We start from the raw sequence: 24,473 nt of genomic DNA, 5'->3' as shown, positions 1-24,473 counted from the left end.
TGTCCATCTTGGGCCCTGAAGTGAGGACTGGGCAATGGGAGCGGAGGAGGAACACCCCTCCCACAGCCCTGCACCCTGGGTGGAAGGAAGCACGGTGGCCTTGCCGTGTGCTGGGAAGACATCTACTCTGTATGCTGGCACGGACACCATGCTCGGGACACTTGAAAAAGAAATTCCAGAAGGTGGTGCCCCAGGTTTTGCCCAGGGACAGTGATGAAGGACCGACAGGAAGGAACATCCCTGTGGTGGGGAGGGGTGAATCCCTGCCAATGACCCCCAGCCTAAGCCCCGCCACTCGACCCTCTCAGGGTGTCCGAAGTCCTGTGTCTGTGATGCCTCCCGAATACAACCTTCAGGAAAAGAACAAGCTGGTACCAGCAGGGAAAAGGGCACTCTTTCCCTAGGAGCTGTTTGGGGACGATGCTACTGGAAGATACAATCCCCAAAATGACACATGCTGAGCTGAGACTACCATCAAGTTCTTACCGCCAGAACCACCGTAGGTCCAAAGTTGCCAAGCTAAAGCACCTGCACTGGAAAATGAACCACCCAACCCCAGCTCTTGGGAGAAAACCTATTATTCTCTCACGTACAGAATTCATAGCTTGGTACAACAAATCTTTTCCAGAATTACATATGACTATAATCACGGCATTCCTACTCTACAAATGATGTTTAAAAATCCTGTTAGTTGGGGCTGGCACTGTGGCACAGTGGGTTAATCCTCCACTGCGGTGCCCACATCCCATATTGATGCTGGTTCTAGTCCCAGCTGCTCCTCTTCCAATCCAGCTCTTTGCTGTGGCCTGGGAAAGCAGTAGAAGATGGCCCAAGCACTTGGACCCCTGCACCCACATGGGAGACTGGAAGAAGCTCCTGGCTCCTGGCTTTGAATCAGTCCAGCTCCAGCTGTTGTGGCCGTTTGAGGAGTGAACCAGTGGATGGAAGACCTCTCTCTCTCTCTGCCTCTGCCACTCTGTAACTCTGCCTTTCAAATAAAATAATAAATCTTTAAAAAAAGTATTCCATATATATACACACACACACACACACATTTTCTTTATGTATTCATCTGATGAGAGACACTTTGGTTGATTCCAAATTTTGGCTATTGTGAACAGTGCTGCCACAGACATGGTGGTGCAGGTACCTCTTTGATACAATGTGCTCCTGTCTTTGGGGCATATACCCAGTAGTGGGATTGCTGGATGGCAGGTCTACTTCTAGTATTTTAATAAAGAAATCTCTGCACTGTTTTCTACAGTGGCTGCGTTAATTCACATTCTCACCAACAGTGTATAAGTGTTCCCCTTCCTCCACATCCTTGCCAGCGTTTGTTACTCTCTGTATTTTGGATAAGAGCCATCCTGACAGGGGTGAGGTGATATCTCATTGTGGCTTTGACTTGCATTTCCCTGATGGGCAGTGATGTTGAGCATTTTTTCATATATTTGTTGTCCATGTGTATTTCTTCTTTTGAGAACCGCCCCTTCTGGTCCTCTGTCCACTTCTTAACTGGATTGGTTGTTTTTCTGTTGTTGAGCTTGAGCTGCCAATATATTCTGGATATTAATCCTTTGTCAGTTAAGTAGCTTGCAAATATTTTCTCTATTCTGCTGGACGTCTCTTCATTCAAATGATTGTTCCCTTTGCTGTGCAGAAGCTTCTGAGTTTGGTATAATCCCGTATGTATAGTTTTGTTTTATTGCCTGCATTTTGGGGTCTTATATAAGAAGTTGCTGTCTACTACAATGTATTGAAATGTTTCCCCTATGTTTTCTTTTAGAAATTTCATAGTTTCAGGTCTTAACATTTAGGTCTTTGATCCATCTTGAGTTGTGTTTTGTATATGGTGAGGGAGGGATCTAATTTATTCATATATATGTCCAGTTTTATCTGCACCAATTATTGAAAAAGACTGTCCTTTCTTCAATGTCTGTTCTTCGCACACACTGTCAAAAGCCAGTTGGCTGTAAATACGTGGACTAAATTCTAGGCTCCCTATTCTGTTTCACTGATCTGTGTGCCGGCTTTTATGCCAGTATTATGCTGTTTTAATTGCCACAGCTTTGTAGGTTGCTTTGAAATCAGGTATTGTGATGCCTCCAGCTTGACTATACACACGCACACAGAGGATTGTTTTGGCTATTCTGGGTCTTTTGTGATTCTGTTTGAATTTTAGGATTCTTTTTTTCTAATTCTATAAAGAATGTCACTGGTATTTTCATCGGTATTGCACTGAATCTATGGATTGCTTTAGGTAGTATATACTTTTTAATATTAATTCTTCCAATCCACAAACAAGGAGTACTTTTCTACTTTTTTGTGTCCTTGATAATTTCTTTCATTAATGTTTTATAATTTTCATCACAGAGATCTTTCGTTTGCTTGGTTACATTTATTCTTAAATATTTCATTTCTTGAGTAGCTATTGTGAATGGGATTTATTTCATGATTTCTCTTTCAGCGACATCATTATTGGTGTATAAAAATGCTATTTTTGATGTGGTGGTTTTGTATCCCATAACTTTACTGAATTGGTTCATCAGCTCTCACAGCTTTCTGTTGGAGTGTTTAGGTTTTTCCAAGTACAATATCACGTCATCCAATGTCGACACCCTTCTTCTCTCTAACTGCTCTTGCTAATACTCCCCATACTATACTGAATGGCATTGGTGCCATTTCCAATCTATGGCCATTTTTCTTTCACCCACTCGGGACCTGTTGACCAGAGCTGAGAGCAGACGCTTGGAATCCACCCAAGAACACCCATCTGCAGAACCGGATGCCTGGGGGTGAGGTCCACCCTTTGAGGTTTCTGCGCATCCTCCATGGGGTCCCGGGACACATTCAGTTTGAGAATGGCTCAAAGAAAAGTAGCCCCCTGTGAATGCTACTAACCTGTGGCCTTCTGGCTGCCTCCCAGGGAAGAGGCAGCGCTGATAAGCCCCGGGGAGACCTGATTTCCCACACATTTGGGAGGGGAGCACCAGGGTGCCATGCGCCCTCCTATCAGCCTGGAGCCGAAGAGGCTGTGGGCTGGGAGCAAACCCCTCCCCTCCCACCGGCCTTACCACGCCAGCCGGCCAGAGAGAGAAGGCGGGCCCCCGTCAGGACACGTCTACACAGCTGGTCTTAGACTTGTACATCAACAGCATCACTCCTCAAACAGTGGAAACAGAGCAAACCTCCACCGGCTTGTAAGCAGCTGGTGACACGTCTAGACGGTGGGGTATTCACCGCCACCAAGAAGAGGCAGGCCCTGCTGCACGTCGCAAGGCAGCACAACGGATGTCGTGAGCACACAGAATGCCAGGCGCCAGACACAGGAGACCACATACTGTCCCACTGCGTTCCCACGAAACGGCCAGCACAGGCAAACTAGAGAGACAGGAAGCGGCTTAGCAGTCAGCCAAGACTGGGGGGAAGGCGGGCAGTGCTCGAGGTTCCCTTCCAGGGGCTCACACACATCAAACTCGACCGCGCTGACCGCTACACACCGAAGTCTACGTTAACATCAAATCCCATATGCACGGTATCTCAGAGCAGTTATTTTTTTTTAACCATCACAAGTCTTCCTGCCTAGGACTCCCTCCCTCCTCGGAGCCCAGCAAGCACCCCCTCCAGGGCCGTCCGGTCCCTAAGCAGGCTGCAAGGTGCCCAGTGTATGAGGGGGGCCCAGGGTGCCATCCTTCAGGAACCTGCTCCCGGGGTCCTACAGGGTCAGTGCAGGGCCAGGCCGGGCCTCCAAGTCTGCTCCCAGGGCACCTGCTGGCCTCACGCTCGTCCCAGCCCTGATTCCGTGGCTGCTTCACATTCACACGGACTGACAGATTCTCTCCTGCTGAAAGCAGTTTCAAATGCGTTGCCATTCCTTTGCTTTAAAAACTTCCATGGCTTCCTGGCGCCTACAGATTAAAGTTCAAAGGTGACAAATCAAGCTCCTCCACTTGGGACTTTATCCCTGGGCACTGGGCCATGGACCGCGGTGCTGTCAGCATCTCTCGACACCACAGCAGGAGGATAGGGAGTGAAACCCAGGCTCAGAGCCCAGTGCCTCCAGGCAGCTGCAGAGGCGGTGGGGACTTGTCTGTGTCGCCCACACCCCGCAGTTCCAGCTCCCCCTGCACCCCTGCACCAACACACGGTTCAGGGCTGGCTGTGTAGAGCCAGCGATTCAGGAGGAATGCTCTCTCAATGCTAACTTGCAATTGTTAACAGGCAGAAAAACAGCGAGGCAAGGTGACACCCTGTGTCCCTTGTGAGTTCCCTGGCTCCTGAAAGGCCATGACAGGGAGCACAATGCAGCAAAGAGAATCTAGTAGCTTTAATGACAGAAAAATCACGAACAATCGGCTTCTTGGCTTGTATGATTTTTATCTTGAACCTGGCCTTTACCCAGCACACAGGAGCGTGCTTACCCAGAAAGTAAGTCAAGGACGACCGTAAGACAGTTGCGGGGCTCTGGCAATTGCGATAACTTCTGTTCTTTCTTGTTTTGCCTGTGCCCTAAAACCCTGTTGAAAAAGCAACATCTCAACTTCAGAAAGGAGCTCTCCACTCAAACAAGCTGCGAATGAGCAAGGAATATAAATGCCACAACAAGATCCCAAACAAAAACAGGCGGGGCTGGGGGGGAAGCAAGCAGACACACTTTTCTGGGATTGGAAAGAAACCAGGGCCTTTTTCAGCCAACGGGGAGCAACACTGCCACCAAGTGGTGATGCCTGCTCAAGTCAGTCTGTGAGGGGCCCACCAGTCCCAAGGTGGCAGCACTCAGAAACCTTTGGGAATAAAAAGTAAACAGGGACTCATGCCCAGGCTCCAGCTCCATACCAGCTGACATGGAAATGACAGATGCACAATTGATGCAAGACATGTAAAGTAAGGTGGACAGCTGTGCAGCAGGGCAAACCCAGCTTGAATTTTTTTAAAAAAGTGACCTTGGGAACGGCGCTACGGCACAGTAGATTAATCCTCCGTCTGTCATGCTGGCATCCCACATGGGTGCCGGTTCTAGTCCCACATGCTCCACTTCCGATCCAGCTCTCTGCTGTGGCCTGGGAAAGCAATAGAAGATGGCCCAGGTCCTTGGGCCCCTGCACCCGTGTGGGAGACCTGCAGAAGCTCCAGAGTCCCTCCTGGCTTCAGATCGGTCCAGCTCCGGCCATAGCAGCCATTTGAAGAATGAACCAGCTGATGGAGGACCTCTCTCTCTCTCTCTCTCTCTGCCTGAGTCTCTCTGTAACTCTGCCTTTCAAATAAATAAATAATCTTTAAAAACAAAGAAGACTTTGGAGTGGGCTTTTGATGCAGTGATTAAAGGTCCTGGAGTGTTTGATTTGAGTCTCAGCTTCTCCATTTCTGATTCCAGCTTCCTGCTAATGCACGCCCTGGGAGGCAACGCGGGGGACGGCTTCAGTGGCTGGGCCCGTGACATCCGCGTGGGAGACCCAGTTGGAGCTCTCAGGTCCTGGCTTCGGGCCTGACCCAGCCTGAGTTGTTGTGGGCATGTGGGGAGTGCACCAGTAAATGGATGTAAGATTTCTTTCTCTAATAAAATGAAAATAAATAAAATTTTCAAATAAAAATAAAAAGATGACTTTGGTGCACAGTGAACCCTGGGAATCAGAAAGGCCAGACCAGAGGTCGCTGTGAGGCTCACAGTTCCCAGGGGACTTCTGCGTGTGGCCATCACGCTCATATACTCCTAGTACCATGTCCCAGTGCCACATCAACCCTATGAGTGTGGCTATGGACAACACACATAAATCATAGTCCTAAACGTTTCTGCATCTTTCACAGTGATATAAAATAGTCATCGTAAAGCTTCCGAGTTCCCGCTTACATCTAAATTTACATCTGATATCCAACCCCCCAGACTGCACGCTGCTGTAGTGAGGCATATTCACACGGCCGCTCTCTATGTGGACCTTTCACGGGACGATTTGCTTATATGATGGGTTTCGAATCAATAACTCATTCTTATCTAGGTTAAAATAGGCTTGGATTTTTCTTTTAAATGAGACATGTAAAGTCTGAAAGCATCTTTTGTTGGTGAAATTACAACGTAATCCGAAATGCTTAAATGAAGTGTATGAGACCAAGACTAAAACAGCTCCCCAGCACACAGGGGGTAAATAAAAGGATTCGCCTCCATTCCACATTCCAGACTTGGGAGTTGCCTACTAGACTTTCCTAACAACCACGACTGCTCTTTTGTATGAAGCTGTAAGAGAAAAGGCTGTGCAGTACGTGCACTACCAAATACCTCCTCCAGAGCAGGTCCTCAGCATGCTTTGCAGGCCTGATGTCTGGGGGAGAGCCCACGGCTGAGCACCTGCAGGCTCTCAGTGCCCTGGGCCTGCCCTGGCACAGACCACGGCGGCAAAGAGGCAAAGCGTCCCTTCTGGTTTCGGGGCATATCACCAAATCCCCATCCCCCCGCCGCCCGGGGTTTCCATCACTGCCTTTCCCCATCGCGTGGGCTCTTTGCCCCTCCAGACGGCACAGCTCCTCTCCAAAAATGCCAGTGCTGACCCAGAGTCCTCCGAGGCTTCAGACACTTGGGAGACCCCGAGTCCCTCCGTGGAACCCAGACAGTCTCGTGGAAAGAGAGGGGCCTGGGCCAGGACTTGAAGATCTGCGCCGACTGACCACGGCTGCTTATCCCTCGTGCTCGCTACCACAGGCAGACTGGCAGCCAGCACTGCTGGGGAGCCTGGGAGAAACAGAGCAGCTCAGGACCCCCCCAGAGCTGCTGGGTCAGACTCCGCCTCTTCACACATCCGCGGAGGACTCTGGACTCCGAGCCCCTGAGTCCACAGGTGGGCTCCCGTCTGCGTAGCAGGGACGAGAGTGCTGCATCTGCCTGGCCCCCTTCTGTGCAGCCCTGGAGTGGGGACCCCCAGCCAGGCTCAGCAAGCACAGACTCTGGCACCCTTATCCTCCGTGCTGGGAGCAAACATGCCGGCTGCCAGCGATGCCCGACAAACGGAGCTTTGCACACGCCCAGCTCGGAGGCCTCCATAGCCTCCTGCTGAGCCGCTCCCCCTCACAGGCTCAGCACTGCACAGATGGTGCACCCCAAGGACCCACAGCACTTCGGGCGGGAACACACAGCCCTGAGGGGCCACCATGAACTCAAAGCATCGCAGAAGCCTTTTGTCTTAAGTTTAAACTATGCAGCTTTGAGTGCTGCATTTCGTGACCTATCTACGTTCCTTTATTAAAAAAAAAAAAAAAAAAGTGAGACTTATTTATCTGTCCATCGGTTCACTCCCCAAATGCCTGCAGCAGCCAGGGCTGGGGCAGGCCAACTGAAGCCTGGAGCCAGGAACTTCATCTGGGTCTCCCGTGTTCGTGGCAGGGACCCAAGTACTTGAGCCACCACGTCCTGCCTCCCAGGTGCATCGGCAGGAAGCTGGGTCAGGACTTGACGCCAGGCCTTCTCAGAAATGGGATGCGGGCGTCCTTAACCCAGTGTGCCACGATGCTGGCCTCGCTGAGTACAAATTGGTGGTTCCCTTTTTATTACAGAGTTCGCCCCCAATGCAGTGCCTGTGCTATGCTTGACCTGCCATCCAAGAAGCAGAGACCTTCCCTCTGAGGTTTCAAATTAAACACAGGCCCCTTAGACTCTGCTAACTCAAAGACGGAGTTCTCACAAGAGACACATTGGCTACTGCTGAATTCACAAACACAGCCAGTCCGGGCCTTGGGAATGTCTCCCCTGGTCCTACCAGACACAGTAAATTTCTAGATATGAGTGAACGACCTACCTACTTTGGGTTAAGTATCCAAAATGCCAAATTCTAACTGCTACAACTTGACTGCTTCACAGGACGTTTGTACAGAGAGTCACAGATTCGTGAGTGAGTCACGTGCCGCATCTGATCTCTCCTGCCTTTGTATTTCCCTCTGGGCCACGGCTGGAGCCACACTGCTCTCCCAACACCCTTCCTGCAGGTTCCAGCCCAGCCGTAACAGGACAGCCCCAGAGGGCAGGAAAGCCTCTTTCCCGTCCCCAGCACCACTGCTGCTAGGCCAGCGCCTCGGGTTTCAGTGACGGGGTGAGGGGGTGTTTTAATAGGACGCGTTTTCCCCCTTCAAAAAAAGGCTCTGGGATGCTCTGTTTCACTAAGTCTGCACTGCTGGAATACAAACGGAAATAACCAGTCGTTTGGCGCACATGAAACAGAGGCTAGAAGCATTACTTAAAGACTTCTTGAAAGCACACTTGTAGGTCTTTCACGCCGAAGTCAGCGTGCAGCTGCCCAGGAGCCGGGCCAGGTGTGCAGAGCTGGGCCCTCTTGGGAGGGAAACCTCAGGGGTCTGCAGAGGTAGGTGTGGAGCTGCCAGCGTGGGCCCACATGGCCGCAGACCCGGCTGGAAGGTTCTGGCATCTCTGGGCCCCGCGGATTGGCAGCAGGCACCAGCAGAGGCGGAAAGAGACGTTTCAAAGACAGACATCATACCTCCCTCCCTTCCATACTGCAGTCGCACTGCCAACCTCCACCGCGGGCGGCTGGGAGGGGGGTGCCAGCTGAGGTAAGTCCTCTAAAAAGTGCTTTCCATTCAGGGCTGGTCCCTGGCCAGCAGGGAGACACATGGGCACACGGAACACACGCCCAGTACAGCTACCGACGGGGCCTTCCTGTGGGAAGGGGGCCCACAACAGGAAGCACAGCAGGGCCCACACCCTGTGGCTCACGTGGGGCATCTGTGGCCGCAGCCCAGGGCTGTGTGCAGCTCAGCTCCTGCCGCTGGCTGTCACTACTCTGTGGTTGGGGGAAAGTGGTTTAAGCTACCCCAAGCCTCCACACCTCCATTTGCTAAACGAGCATAATAAAAATCCCAACTGCCGGGACCAGCGGGTAAGGCCACCACCTGTGATGCCGGCATCCTGTTTGGGCATTGGTCCGTGTCTCAGCTGCTCTACTTCTGATCCAGCTCCCTGCTAAGGTGCCTGGGAAAAATGGCGAAAGATGGTCCAAGTGTTTGGGTCCCTGCCACCCATGTGGGAGACCTGGAAGAAGCTTCTGGTTCTTGGCTTCAGTTTGGCTCTGCCCTGGCTGTTGGAGAGTGAACCAGTAGATGGAAGATATTTCCCTCTCTCTCTCTCTCTTTAAAACTCCGTCTTTCAAATAAATAAATCTTTAAAAACAAATCCCAACTTTCCTGAAGTTGAGAGGCATTAAGAGAAGTAATTCATGTAAAGCATTCAGCAGGTATAGAAAGGGCACAGTGTGTGACAATCACTTTTATACCAGTCAGTCTCGGAGACATCTACCGTCTCTTTTCTCCTTCTCACACACACACAGGGTAGCTACAGAATGATCCAGAAATCCAAGCAGCATTTCCCAATTCTGAAAAGAGAACAGCAAGGATACAAGCCGACCGAGACACAGGCAACACTGAACAAACACCGTCCCTGTAGGAATCTAAGCAACTGATCTGCCTTTCTTTCAGACCCTGCAAGCTGCAGGGGGCTGATGATAAGCACATAGTGAGAGCTACAGGAGGAAAGTACAGTGGAAATCATCAGGACTAGGAAATCAGGAACGTCTGCAGTGGGGGAGATAACGTGAACCAGAGTGGATGGAAAAGGAGGTTTCTTTTTTTAAAGATTTATTTATTTGATTTATTTATTTGAGAGACAGTGTTACAGACTGAGAGAGGGAGACATAGATCTTCCATCTACTGGTTCACTCCCCAAATGGCCCCAACAGCCAGAACCAATCCGGAGCCATGAGCCAGGAGCTTCTTCAGGGGCCCCAGGACTTGGGCCATCTTCTACTGCTTTCCCAGGCCATAGCAGGGAGCTGGATTGGAAGTGGACCACATAGGAATCAAACCAGCGCTGCAGGCAGAGGCTTAACCTACTACCCCACAGTGCTGGCCCCAGGAAAAGGAGATGTCATGCAGTGATGCAGAAGAGGTGAGGGGCCAGCTCGTGCAAAGGCCCTGGTGTGAGCTGAGAGGCAGGCTCCTGCAGGAGCACCTGGCACTCCACAGGGGTCTCAGGACCCCTCCCTGCAGGAAGAGGTGGCACTGACTGCGGGCTGATGAATCCAAGATGACTTCGGCCTAGGGACGGAGGAGCAGAATCCATGCCCAGCCCTGCTCTGTTCTGTTCTGTTCAGCATTGTCATCGATCGCTTAAAGTCACCGAGGCCAAGCCCAGAAGCCTATACACAACCATGCACAACTCACCAACCAGAAAGCAACCCCAAAACGATCCCACCGAGACTGGCCCGGCTGATGGTCACCTGAGCGCTAGGAGGAAGAAAAGCTGCCAAGCAGACAGGAATCAGTCCAGTTTCCAGTGAGCAAATTGCACCCCAAAGAACCAGCCACACTAAGAGTCAGGAGCCAGAGTTAACCACTCAGCAAAAACAGGCCACCAGCGAAGTCCACACGGCAGAGCAGCAGCCGCCTCCCGAGACCACCGGGCGGGGGCGCCCAGCAGGGACAAGCGCGAGTGGCCAGGAGAAGATTTCCCTTAACCCAAGTGGCGGCTTGCACAGTCCTGGGTGGCATGAGGGACAGAAAGCAGAAGCTTCAGAGACCGGACCAGGTGCAGGAGGCGAAGCCACCAGGCCACAGGACTGGGCTCACTGCTAGAAGGCTCATTTGAAACTGTGCTGAGTGGGAATGGGCAGTTTCTCTGTGGTCATCCACGCGGCTGGTGCACCCTGGGCATTGTGCCAGCACTGTAGCACACATATTCTCACACTTCAGTCTACACAGCCACGTCCAGCAAGGTGTGGCCAGCGCGAGATGCTGTCGCCCTGTTTCACATATGGATTAGATCTGGGCTCCCTCGGGAGTCTTCCTGGGACCTTTCCCCTCCCCTCTGGTCACAGCCAGGGCCACAGGTGCCATGAGCAAGGCCCAGCCTGGCCATCGCACTTGAGAGGGATCTCAGCCCGACCGCAGGGCTTAGCGGCTCCTCTTCTGAAGTGCAGGGGCCGAGGCCATGAGGAGCAGATGTGGGTGGGGGAGAAGACTCCACCCCGGGAACATTCTGAACTTCGGGCGTCTTTGAGAAGCCCAGCAGTGACAACAGTGATCGGGGAGCAGAGGAGAGGGAGGGCGTGCCAGCGTGTTCAGGTCAGCAGCTTCAGCGCCATGATGCTGGGATCTGAGCGCAGACCCCCGGGGTGTGGGGGCCGGGCCTGCGCCCCGCCCACCGGGACATGAGCACTCTGCTCCCACAGTCAGAGGACATCACCGTGAATAAGCTGGAGGTGCCTCAGCCCCTCCGACGCCACTCCCAGCCCTGCCGGGACGAGGGACCCCTCGCTTACCTTCATATCGGCCGGGCGAGTCGCCCGCTTTTTGCGGGGTGGCCACCCGGAGGAAGATCTGCTGCCGCCACGAGTGTCTGCGCGCCTTCACGGGGGTCCCGCCAGGGTCCCCCACGTGGTTGGCTTTGGGCTCAGAGTTCCTGAAACGACGAGACAGCTGGTTGGTGACTGCAGGAGAGGAGTTCGTGGGGTTTAGCACGACCGCTTTTCAACAGAGCACGGAATCATGAATTATCTGTGCAGAAACAGCAGGTGGCACGTGGCAGCGACCCCTGCCGGAGAAGGCTGCACGGCATTGCGCCCCAGCCGTCCTCGCTGGACGCCCCTTCTGGAACCAGAGACCTCCTGCCAGAGGCCGCCACGGCTCCAGCCCGAGCCCGCCAGCATTTCCTCAGTGTGGCTGCCCGGGAAAATGAAAGAGCCGCAGTTGGTTTGCACAGACCCATCAAGGCAATAATCAGGGTGTCACTGTTTGCTCATGGTTGTTGTCAACCTTTGTGTTTTACAAAGGACAATTCAAAGCATAGTTGTGGATATGTACTGTCAATTCCTTAATTGGCTTCCGGTTCACAGTGTCCTTGGGGAGGCCCCAGAACCTCCCCCCAGGGGGTACCCAGAAGGAAGCACGCCCCTCAGCTGCAGATCCCACGCCCTAGCCGGCCTCACCACCCGGAGACCCTGCTCCCGCTAGAGAACTGCTGAGGGCGTAACACACCGAAGATGGTAACCATACGTTCACCAATGAACCCTAGTGCCGACTGGGGAACAGGCCACACCGGTTCTTTTACATGACGTTCAGCAAGACAAGTCAAAGGAGCCACAACTGATTTCGCTACAATGATTTCTTAAATGGCCAAAGAACAGTTAAGCAAGATAAACGCCACCGTATCCCAAAATAATCAACACAGAACGCTCAGGTGTGATTATCTAAGTTGAGCCCTACCTTTTTGTGCTCATAAAGTCAGAGGTGTTATTTTCGTCTACAGGAGCCAGAAATTTTAGAAAATTTGGCACAGAGGAAGAGGAATGAAGTTTTTTCCGCAGGGCAGTACGGTAGGAGATGCTGAGAGTTTGGTTGAAAAGAGAGTTTAGGATAAAGAAACATAAATACACAAACCATAAAACGTTAAGTTTCAAAACAAAAAGAAACATTCCCGTTCAGAGAACAAGAGATGTCAACAAGAAAATCAGTTTACAAATGACATTTAAGTCAATAATAAAATTCGATTTTAAATGAACAAGATCTGTGACTTAATCTTCCAATGACTTCCTTTGAAATTGGGAAAAACCACTGTTCCCAAGCAGAGGAAATCGCTGATACGGCACAAACTGCAGTGTTCACAATCAGACGCAGTTGTTAACCCGTGGGCGCATGCGCGTGTGCACACGAGGGCAGGGGCATGTGCACATCGAGTGTGAAACACCAGACCGCCAACAAGACCCATGTGCATGATCGTTTTAAGAAGGTTAAACTGATGGCAAAGTTAAGTCAGTTCAAACGACAGGCTGAAGACAGTAAAGCCAAAAACCAGCCACAACACAAGCACACACACACACACACACACACACACAAGTGTGGCGCACAGTGACCAGCTTCGGCGCAGTGCGTGACTGTGCCAGTGTGAGCTCCCCCGGGGAAGACACATGCGTGGACCACACTGAGCCTGCCATGCGAGTGCTCACCTCTTCGGCACAGCATTCCCACCTTGCTCTCCACTGGAATTATGTTTTAGGTACTTAAAAAAGTTTGGCGAGGAGGCGGAGGGGTTAAGACGAGGTGGCGGAGCCGGACGCAGGCCTGAGCAAGGTCCAGACTCGCCCGCAGGCGCATGGTCCCCACTGAAGGGCAATTAGAGAAAGCACAGGGGTTAGCGGGCCTAGGAGGGGAGAGGAGGCACGGGACTCCCCGAGCCCCGCCCCGGGTGGCCTGCGCTCCCCTAACTCCCTTTCCTCCAGTGGGTTTTTGGGAAACCAACAGGAAAAAACTTAAACAAAAGAAAAAGAATTCCACATTTTCAAAAAACACATTTCCCTTTAAAATGAACAATATCCGGTCCTGAATGTCGATGTCTTGTTTCCTGCAGATAAAGGAGAGGGGAGTGAAACGGGCACCAGAGATACACTTGCTGGTGCCTCTGATCCCTGGGGACCGGGGAGCAGGCAGGGCAGGAGGCGCGCCGCCTCTGGCCAGCCACAGAACCGCAAGGCTGCAGCTCGCTGTCCAGCTGGAGGAAGGAGTGGGCGTGGGCTGCGTGGGGCAGGGGGTCAGCTCCAACCCTCCTGCCCGCGTCCTGCAGTGCCCTATCTATTAAACAGCTCTGCAGGACGTCCTGCTCTGGTGACCACAGTGACTCAGCTGGATCCAAGGCACCTGTCACGGTTCCCAGAGCAGAGTAAGAAAGCAGCTCCATGTCACGCCAACGCCGCAGCTGCCACGCCTTCTCTGCCACCTTGGCTGCCCCTGCAAGTCCACCAAGCCTGCACCCCCGGCCGCTGCTGCAGTGTCAGGGCGGGGCAGCGACAGGACACGGTGCTGCCAACAGTTTGGAAAAGGGGCTGAAAGATGGCCCTGGGTCCACTGAGAGGCTCGGGCCCTGGCAGGCACAGGGCGAAGATCCACCACTCCCACTCCACTGCTGCCCCCTCTCTATAACCAGAAAATCCCAGCTGTTCAGTAGAGCCCAACTACGCGAGTCAGTAAATCCCGAGAAGAATCTAGAATTCGCCCAGTGAAAAAAAAGTCTAGAAAACTCCGACCCCAGTATTTTCAGTCACTCAGTGACCACACCCAGCTCACAACTAGCACACAGCAGGGCTGGGGCCTGACCCCCAGCCTGCTGGGCCGATCACAGGCACCCACACTGCCCCCTGCTGGCCAGCACCATTTGACCCTCTGCAGTCACTGTCTCTCCACGCCACTGCAGCTCTGCCCCCAACTGCTACAGCCGCAGGGTTCCAAAGCCCGCCGAGGACCTGTCACACGTGTGACATGAGGGACCACTCCTGCCCCCTTTTATCTGACTCCTGGCGACACCTGCGCCTCTCCAAGTAACCAGGAATCCCCCCACATCCACATACCTCCTAAGGGAGCTGCCCGCGTCAAGGCCAGAGTGCAACCTGACCAGGGCTTCTCTTTGACCCAGTAAACACCCAGGATGCACACACCTGGTTAGTCCCAGGAAGGCCCCCGCTATCTACACAACAAATTCCCATCCTGAACAAATCTTACTTGTGCTCATGAGGTGTCTCTGTGCTCACTGAGTGGTACCTCACGAGTTTTCTCTGCGAGACCCCCGGCGAGTCCTGGGCAGGCCCGGGGGGCTCCGGGCACTCCACGGGGAAGTGACTCAGGGTGTTCGCCCGCCTCCTGAAGGCCTGCTGCGGCGACAGTGGCGTGGGCTCTTGGGCAGGCCGGCTCTCCGAGTCGCTGCTCAGGTCATCCGAGGAGCCGGGGAGCTTGAAGGAGCTCTCGGGGACGGGCGAGGCCTCCTTTTCACCCACGGACAGCTCCTGGCAGCAAACACACAGCAGGTCAGACACAGGGGACATGCGGGGTACACACAGCTCCTACCCCAGCACAGGGAACACCCTACTAGGGGACCACGTCTGGTGGGAAGACCACCAACACTAGGGAAATAAAGGTCCGTTGGACACCTGCTTGTCAGAGACAAGATGTGAGTGTGAAGGGGAAAAGCCACAGTGAGACTTTGCCAGACACGTGACTGCCCCAGGCCATGCTGGGGTACCACCAGGACCCTCTCTCTAGAACACGGCACTGCTCACGTCTGCACACGTGGCATGCGGGGAGTGTGCCTGGCCTGTCCCCGCCTGTCCTTGCCAAGTGTCTCACACCTGTCATCCACACTGCACAGTTGGTTCAGAGCCTGATCTAGTGGTGAGATTGAACCTGGCCATCCTGAGTGGAAAACCATGTCCCACACTACTCTCGGAGCACACAATCCCTCTAAGGCATGGACTGCCACGGCTCAGGAGAAGTGCTTAACTACTTCTGGCACCTCAGTGTCCTGACCTGGAAAGGGAGTACGGTGCAGAGCTATCACACTGGGTCTCAAGAAGGAAGCAGCACAACACAACTGAAAGTGCTTTGTACACTGTAAAACACTACACACATTGTGAGTCACTGCTTTGTTAAGTACGCGATGAACTCCGAGTGGGAATCGAACTCCAGCCGAGAATCATGACGATACTGTAACACTGCATGCCTTCCAGGTGCACCCTTCTCAAAGCAATCAAACACTAACACTCCCCCTAGCAGTGCTGGGCACTGGACGGCAGTGTATTCTTTTCAAATCAAAAAATGTAAAGTAAGGAGCAGGTGCTTAGTCTAGCAGGTAAAACGCCCCCATCCCACATCGGGATGCCTGGTTTGAATCCCGACTCCATCTTCCTACTGATGCAGCAGGTGATGACTCGGGAACTGGCTTCCTGCCATCCACGTGGGAGACCTGGGTGGAGTTAGCGGCTGCTGGCTCTGGCTCCTGCCTCCAGCCATGGCTACTGTGGGCATCTGGAAAGTGAACCAGCAAACGGGAGTGCTCTGTGTCTGTCTCTGATTCTGTCTCCCTGTCTCTCACATTTTATTTTATTTTATTTTTTAAAATTTATTTGACAGGTAGAATTAGAGAGAGAGAGACAGAGAGAGACAGAGAAAGGTCTTCCTTCCGTTGGTTCACTCCCCTAATGGCCGCCACGGCTGGCACTGTGCCAATCCAAAGCCAGGAGCCAGGTGCTTCCTCCTGGTCTCCCATGGGGTGCAGGGCCCAAGCACTTGGGCCATCCTCCACTGCCCTCCCAGGCCACAGCAGAGAGCTGGACTGGAAGAGGAGCAACCGGGACTAGAACCCAGCAACCATGTGGGATGCCGGTGCCACAGGCAGAGGATTAGCCAAGTGAGCCACGGCGCTGGCCCCTCTCACATTTTTTTAAAGTTAAAATACATAGGAAAGAAGAGGAAGGGTACCTGGTTGCCACAACTAAATCTGCACTTTAACCAGAACCCCATTACAAATGCACCTTAAAATTCAAAAAGCTCTCATCTAGGGGAGTGTTTCTTAAACTGTACGCTATAACACAAAAATAGTGGTATCAATTGTGTGGCTTGTCACAAGCATTTTAAAAATAAAACAAAAATACCAACACATGCTGTTCACAGCAATATTGTTTTGAAAACTTGTAATTATGTCCGTGTGTGTAGACAGTTGTGTTTGTGAATCTTGAAACAATGCTAAATGTGTTTCTTAGTTTTGCTCATGGTCTAAACACCTTGAAAGCCACAGGTGTTATGGCACAGCAAGCTAAGCTGCTACCTGTGACACTGGCCTCCCATTTGGGTACTGCTTCAGGTCCAGGCTGCTCCAGTTCCAAAACAGCTTCCTGCTAATGCACCTGAGAAAGCAGTGGAAGGTGGCCCCAGTGCTTGGGCCCCTGTATCCATGTGGGAGACCCGGATGAAGCTCCTGGCTTCTACCTGACACAGCCTCGACCATGGCAGCCATTCGGGGACCAGTGGATAGAAGAGGTCTCTCTCTGTCTCTCTCTCTCTGTCTCTCTGTCTCCCTCCCCCACCTCCCATAACTCTGCCTTTGAAATAAATAATAAATACGTCTTTTTTAAAGCAGCCACTCCTAGACAAGGAGTGGTGGCAGAGGAATGGAAATGCTGCCTGGGGGTGGTGGGGGGAGGAACCGGCCCCCACGGCAGTGTCCCTGTTCCAGCATCAGAGGGTGCTCTGAGAGCAGACACAGCTGCCCCCACCCCAGCACATAAAGTTGAACCAAACCAGATGTAAACACCCTTGAGTGTCTAGAATGAATGATACTAAGACAGGAGATAGGCACAGACACAACCGCTAGCTCACTCATGAGCACCAAGCTGTGCCTGGGCGGCAGACGGCCTGGGGAAAGCTTAGTCACTTATATAAGAAAACAGCAACAATGAACTACAACCAGGGGGCATTTCAGTGGCATCCTTCTCAGAACTCACAGCCCCACTTTGGAGGCCTCCCCAGTTTGAGGTATCTTTATTACTTGGGAAAGGAATCCACCGGCTGTGTTGTGATAGACTGTGATCGGCTTTCTTTGCTATGTGAAAGCGGTGTGTCCTGAGCAGCTGAAGTGAGCACGTGAGGCTCTTCTCGTTCCTTCCCACAGAGCCCTGGAGGTAGAGGAGGAGCGAGGCCCAGCTGCTGGGTCCCTCAGGTGGCAAAGAGGAAAGTGCTTACCTTGCTGGAGTTACTTAACGTGCTCGACACGGAGCTGTCGAGGTCCACGCTGGCGGAATGTTCCTGCAGGCCTCTGGCTTTATTACCCTACATAAAGAACAGACAGAGTTATGAGCCCTGGGGCCCTTGCCAAGTCCTCTGCTGGAAGCAGCTTGGTCTACTTAAATAAACTCAGGAAAAACACACCTGGTGAGACAGGCTGCTACGCATCTATGGACTTAAGACAATCGACAGCTCTGTTCTGTATGAAAATGTGACACCAACCTAATGTTCCAGAACATTCTGCAGCTTAATCATTAGGCAGCGAGGCCGGCTGGAAAACAAGCAGGGGCTCAACAACTCTTCCTGAGTCCCCAGTGGTCACACCGGGCAGCTGCGTGTCACCACCAGCGATGTCCTACCACTTGGGGACTCTCAAACACAGCCCTTCCCACGCCTGCGTTTATAAATGGACTGTTTGGAATTATCTTGGAGGATGTTGCAAAATTCTCAGAAACATCTTCAGCCAAAATAAAATCTAACGTTAGCTGGGAAAAATAAATAAAGCACATGTTTCAAAGGGAGGGTGTCATAAAATCAAAAAGTACCATAATAAGGTATGGTAAGCGCCAGGAAGGTACAGAATTTGGACCAAAATACTGAACGTTGACTTCTTAGATGTGTCATCAAGGCTAGTCACACACCTGGGGAGAGGAGGGACTTCCCGGAGAAGTCCCAGACTGGGGCACATGGGTACTCTGTCTTCCTACGGAGCCGTAGTTGGCAAACTCCCTCTGGAAAGGCCACAGGCACCTGTGAGAGCCGCTCAACTCTGCACAAAAGCAGCCTCAGAAACAGGGAAGCAAATGGACGCAGCTGGTCTCAATAAAACTTTATTTGCAAAAACAGGAGGCAGGAGGGATTTGAAGCCCGTGGGCCAGTTTGTGGACCTTTCTGCTAGAGAGAGTTCCAGACGCCTGACAGCAGCTGACAGCACCTGCCCTCGTGCCCCGTGACAGAGCACAGCCCACCCCCCAGCGTGGCGAACACCAGCTCTGCTCAGGGACTGGACAACAGCCACTCACAGTCCCATGAGGGACAAGATGGCCCATGGGGTGTAAGACAAACGTCTGGAGATATTTTTGAAAACCTATCACAGTTACATACAAATAAGAATGTAGATACAATGCTCTAAGAATGAGAAGACATATAAAAGGTTTTACGTGTTTGTACTTTACGATAAACACTGATGAAATAAAAGCAGAGGGGTCAATCTTACATTCCCCTAAAAAGTGACTTAAACTGGGAGAAATCGCACGACTTACTCGGGACAGGATGCTCTCCAAGGACTCTGTCAGAGACCTCTTTGCTTTGGTTCTCAGCATGTCCAGCCTAAAGCGAGTGGCACTAGGTGGTAATTCACTTCCAGGATTCTCTGCTGCAGCCTGCGACGGCTGAGAAGGGAAACAATGAGAAGCTGAGCCACTGAAGCTTTCCCTCCTGCTGAGGTGAGGGCGGGGCTCCAGGACACGTCTTGGTGCTGTTGTTTTGACAGGCAGAGTTAGACAGTGAGAGAGAGAGACAGAAAGGTCTTCCTTCTGCTGGTTCACCCCCCAAATGGCCGCTACAGCCAGCGCTGCGCCGATCTGAAGCCAGGAGCCAGGTGCTTCCTCCTGGTCTCCCATGCAGGTGCAGGGGCCCAAGCACTTGGGCCATCCTCCACTGCACTCCCAGGCCACAGCAGAGAGCTGGACTGGAAGAGGAGCAACCGGGACTAGAACCTGGCCCATATAGGATGCCAGCGTCGCAGGCGGAGGATTAACCAAGTGAGCCACGGCGCCAGCCCCAAGGACACATCTTTGTGACACAAAGTCCTAATATGTCTGTGATCGCATTTCATCTGCTCCAGGTCCAGAGATAATTCTGCCTCAAAGAGCTGCGTTGGCTGTCCCAAATGAAATGAGAAAGTGTGCTTTGAAACCAGTCAGGTAAAGCAGTTCAGATCGCAGGCCCTGCAACTGGACCAGAGATCTGGCACTGCCCAGCCGTGGCCCCTGCACACTTCTTCTTTGTCGCTGGATAAGCTGAGACCCACAAGAAGATCTAGTCCCAACGCTGTGCTCTGCGATTCAGAGGTAAAGGGTATCAAGCGAGTGCTGCCTAGGCCAAGGCAGCTGCTGAACGCTTTCCAAAGCAAAGCAGTAACTTACCTCGGGGCACTGCAGAGAGTTCCACTGAGAAAGCTGCTCTCTGTACACTAGTCCCTCCCTCCCCCCGCAGGTCTCAGGCGTCCCTGCTCTGTGTCCATCACCCCGTCCATCCTCCTCTAAAGCAATCCCAGGGCTGACAGGCCCTAACCAAGGGCCATGCTTCTTGCTAATGAGGAGGTGTGCTTAAATTGCCTCTGCGTGGATTCTCACCTGACTGCTTCCTGGTAAGACAATGACTTTGTTAGAAACAAACCAGCGAATCCCCCGTGACACACTCTTCCTTCTCACTTGTTAACGTTTTTCAAGCATGCAGGAAAGTGGAGAAGTGAACTAGCAAACATCTCTGCCCAGCACCCAGCACCCAGCACCCAGCACCCAGCACCCAGCTCGGGCAGGGCACCATCGAGAGCCGTGAGGAGCGGGCTGGAAGGCTTCGCTGCTGCCCCCCAGGGCCTGCGGAGCCCCTGCACGGCGAGGCCACACACTGAGCCTTCCTCACAGAGCTGCTGCGAGTCAGTGAACCGACACACATCAGAACACTGGAACAAGCTTGCCCCTCAACAGGCCTCCTCCACTAGGACTGTCAGCAACTCCGCTTCCTCCTGTGAGCGGGAATCCGTACAAAGCCTGGGCAGCCTGCCTCTGCTGTCCCCGCCGCCACCGCCTACCACTCCCTCACCTGAACCCGGTGTTAACCGCATCAGGTCCCAGTTTGTCCTCTGCTACGTATCTGTCCATAAAACACATACGCTGGCTGACACACACAGCTGACACTTCAAATGAACAGACTCATACTGTACATGCCCTTCGGAAATTAGCTCTTGGCTTCCAATGTTATTTTTGAGAGTTATCCATGATGAGATTGATCCACGTTCTTTGACTCACTCACGTTAGCTTCCTAGCCTGTATTTCACTAAATAGCCATTTCATGCGTGTTCCTGTTGCGAAACATTTATTCTATTTTTGTTTCATTTTGCTCTCATGGAGGTGGCAGCCATGAGCCCATTTGGTGAGGTGAGTACGTGGGATACAGGGGAATCATCCACAAAGGGGCCTGCCTGCAACACAACCCCAGCTGATGCTTCGACATATTAAGAAAATGCTAACAAAGAAAGCACATCAGCTGGTCCACTCCACAAAGACGAAAAACTGCACTCCTGAGTGTGCGTGTGTGTGTGTGTGTGTGCGCGCGTAAACCAGGCTTGGAGAATCAATCACTGCACACTTAACCGAATTCCACTTCTGCTCTCCTCTTCTGCCAAAGATTCTTTTCTATGTTTGTTGCCATAATTCAAATATAATCTTAAAATAATCTGCACTTACAAAATAATCCACGTTTAGTAAAAGAACAGATTCCCTGGTTATCTTGAAGGAAGCATCTAGAAGTTTCTCCTTCAAAGATGGTGCTGGTTCCTAGCGCCCTCGGGGGGCTCCACGGTGGATTCCACTGCCCTCCTCTGCCACGGGGAAGCGCTGAGCATGAGAACTTGGAGACAAGCTTTGCATTCCGGTGCTGCAACGAGCTTCTCAACTCAGAACCCACCACCGGCCTTCGTCACAACACAGCAGCTCAGGTGTCCACCAAAGGTGACTGGCGAAACCACCGGGGATATTGACACAAGGGGATAGAAAGGAACAAGCTGACACACACGCAGCATGGCTCTCAGAACTGTCACGCAGCTAAGCGGCAGAAGGACCGACTGGAAAGGGAGCACAGGGGTTCCTTCTGGGGAAATTATTTTATAAAGATTTATTTCATTTATTTGAAAGACATAGTTACAAAAAGAGGTAGAGACAGAGAGAGAAAAAGAGAGAGGTCTTCCATCCACTGGTTCATGCCCCAGATGGCTGCAAAGCCAGAGGTGAGCCGATCCCAAGCTAGGCGCTCCTTCTGGGTCTCCCACGTGGGTGCAGGGGCCCAAGGACTTGGGTCATCTTCTAGTGCTCTCCCAGGCCATAGCAGAGAGCTGGATGGGAATTGGAGCAGCCAGGACTGGAACCAGCACCCACATGGGATGTCGGTTCTACAGGCCAGGGCTTTAACCCGCTGCACCACAGCATCAGTCCCGAGGTGACGTATCTTGATAGAGGTTTGGGCCACCTGAGTGCAGCAGTCCTTAACCCCTGACAGACAGTCACTCGGGATTTATGTGGGGCAGGTGTCTGGCTGAGCGATGAAGACACCTGCATCCCTCATCAGAGAGCCTGGGTTCACATTTCAGCCCTGGCTGAAGATTCTGGCTTCCTGCTAACGTAGACCCTGGGAGGCTACGTGTTAGCTCAAGTGCCTGAGCTGCTGCCATCCATGTGAGGCATCTAAAATTGAGTTCCTGGCTCCCAACTTTGGCCTGGCTAAGCCCCAATCACTGATAGTATTTGGAAAGTGAGCCAGGAATGGAAGCTGTCTTTTCAACTCCCAACTCTGTCTTCTCACAAATAATAATTCATAAAAGGGGGAAAAAAAAAAAAGACTGGGGGTGGGCATTGTCATGCATTGGCTTACCGCTTGGCACACCCACATTCCATATCAGAGCTCCTGCTAATTTGCTGGGGAGCCAGCAGATGATGGCCCAAGGACTTGAGTTCCTGTCACCCTGTGGGAAATCCAGATGAAGCCTCTGGCTCCTAGCTTTGGCCTCGCTCAGCTCCAATTGTTATAGGCATTTGAGGAGTGAACCAGCAGATGCCTCTCTGTCTCTCCCTCTCTGTCATTCTGCCTTTCAAATAAATAAATAAATCTTTAAAAGAGAAAGAAAAAAAAAAAGACTAGAATGGGTGTTGTGGCACAGCATCTTAAGCCGTCACTGGGAACACCATATCCCACACTGGAGTGCCTGGTTCAAATCCCAGCTGTTCTGCTTCTGACCCATCTAGAAAACAGCTGCTTCCTCTGCAAAACCTGCTGCTCAGGGAAGAAGAGGGCGTCCAGCCAGGGGGGATGTCAGCCACACGTGCGCTCAGGGCCGCTGCATGAGCCTTCCAGCTCACCGAGCGTTCAGAGACCCTTAGTGAAAGTGCGGCACGGACACCGGCTCTGCTGTGAACCTCCGGCTGTTACAGTCAGTTCTCCACTGTTTTGAAAATGGAAACAAAAATCACATTAAATATATGTCTCTACTGGAATGACCCATCAAAGTCACACAGACACTACCCTGGTCTATAAAAGTGAGTTTGCACTGAGGCCAACACTTTTGACCCGTCACACGTGCTCAAACATGTTTACTAACAGACGGCTTTCCATCCACAATAAATGCTTCATTCCCCTTCCCGAGTTATAAATGACGTGCTCCACCGTAAGTGATCAATTTCCAGTTGGAATAAGTCAGACGGACCCAGACAAAAGGAAATCCAAGCAGGGGTAAAGCTGTGAGTGGCAGAAGATGGTAACAACAACCGGGCAGGGGAGAGTGGAACAGTGAAAACGAACAGGTTGAAAAGTGAACGAGAGGATTAATTGCACACCTACCTGGGGGGCCCAGCCACAAGACAACTGGAGGGCACAGCACCCCCAGGCCGTGGCACAGGCTGGGAAGGCAGCAACAGCAACAAACCAAAGCACACACATTATACCAGTGCCACAGTCACCACGAAGGGGCCTTCAGGTGGCCAACAGGATAAAAAAAACAAACAACGTTAGGCTCTGTCCATGAGCTCCGAGAGTTCAGAAAAGGCCCCTGATGACCAAAGTCAGCTGGAAGGCAGAAATCAAACGAGAGAGCTGCTAAGTGTGCAACCAGGTGAAACCGCACCCCTAGTGCCCCTTACCAGACAGGGAGGCCACCTGGCGGCTGGAGAACAAGAGGAGGACAGGCCACCGAGCAGTGAAGTGCTGTGAGACAAGCATTCAGGGCTTGAGACAGAAAAAGGCAACACGCTTTTGGACAACTAGGAACTTGAACATCCACTACCAATTTTCCTCTAAATTTTCTTGCCTAGGGGCTGGCGCTGTGGCATAGCGGGTTAAGTCGCCACCTGCAGTGTTGGCATCCCATGTGGACACAAGTTTGAGACCCGGCTGCTCCACTGCTGATCCAGCTCTGTGCTATGGCCTGGGAAAGCAGTGGAAGATGGCCCCTGCACCCACAAGTTGCTCCTGGCTCCTAGCTTCGGGTTGGTGCAGCTCCGGCTGCCAATTGGGTAGTGAACCAGTGGATGGAAGACCTTTCTCTCTCTCTCTGCCTCTCCTCCTCTCTCTGTGTTACTCTGACTTTCAAATACATAAATAAATCTTTAAAAAATAAAAAAAATAAATTTTCTTGCCAACAAGAAACTTCTCCAAAGATAAAATGCATATGGTTTTAAGCACTTAATGGTTTGCTAGGAACTGAATCACATGGTGTACAAAAGACACAGGAAAATGTTTTATGGCACCGTGTGTACCGAATCCCACACCTCTGACATAGCACCCCACCAACACCTCAATAAAGCTGGTGGGCAGTGGAGGATGGGGGGGGGGGACAGATCTGCCCGCCCATCACGCAAAATGCAGTCAGTGCAAGTTCTGTATGCGAACAGCACACACCAGGATCTCCAACACTGCCCCTGACTTTGTTAATACCATCTTACATTCACATTGTTTCCATTGCAAGGCGCTTGGGGGCACTTCTTGAGTCTCCACAGGCAATGGGAAAATGCCATTCCCATTTTGCAAGGGACAAAGATGAGGTGGCAGAGACTGGTTCCCAGCCAGCCGTGCAGCTCCCCACGGCAGCACACGCTCTGAGACTTAAC

The 24,473-nt window shown here is 52.1% G+C and overlaps 1 protein-coding gene across 5 annotated transcripts in view; it reads right to left on the bottom strand.

Moving 5' to 3' along the window:
* The window catches only part of TBC1D1 (TBC1 domain family member 1), a 219,701-nt gene that overhangs the window by 62,497 nt on the left and 132,731 nt on the right, over positions 1 to 24,473 (bottom strand). For 3 of the 5 annotated variants that reach the window (XM_017350653.3, XM_051830777.2, XM_017350671.3), the window contains 6 exons: positions 18,858 to 18,986; positions 17,554 to 17,640; positions 14,542 to 14,822; positions 12,996 to 13,151; positions 12,256 to 12,375; positions 11,313 to 11,452 (listed from right to left, as the gene is read on the bottom strand). In XM_017350653.3, coding sequence (XP_017206142.2) covers positions 11,313 to 11,452; positions 12,256 to 12,375; positions 12,996 to 13,151; positions 14,542 to 14,822; positions 17,554 to 17,640; positions 18,858 to 18,986 — 913 coding nt within the window. The remainder of the gene's footprint in view (positions 1 to 11,312; positions 11,453 to 12,255; positions 12,376 to 12,995; positions 13,152 to 14,541; positions 14,823 to 17,553; positions 17,641 to 18,857; positions 18,987 to 24,473) is intronic. The other 2 variants (XM_051830768.2, XM_070068119.1) reach the window with 1 other exon arrangement.

This window comes from Oryctolagus cuniculus, chromosome 2 (genome assembly GCF_964237555.1).
Source record: "Oryctolagus cuniculus chromosome 2, mOryCun1.1, whole genome shotgun sequence".
NCBI lineage: Eukaryota > Metazoa > Chordata > Mammalia > Lagomorpha > Leporidae > Oryctolagus > Oryctolagus cuniculus.
Note: the sequence above shows the minus strand (reverse complement) of the source record. Positions and strands in the feature narration are given on the sequence as shown.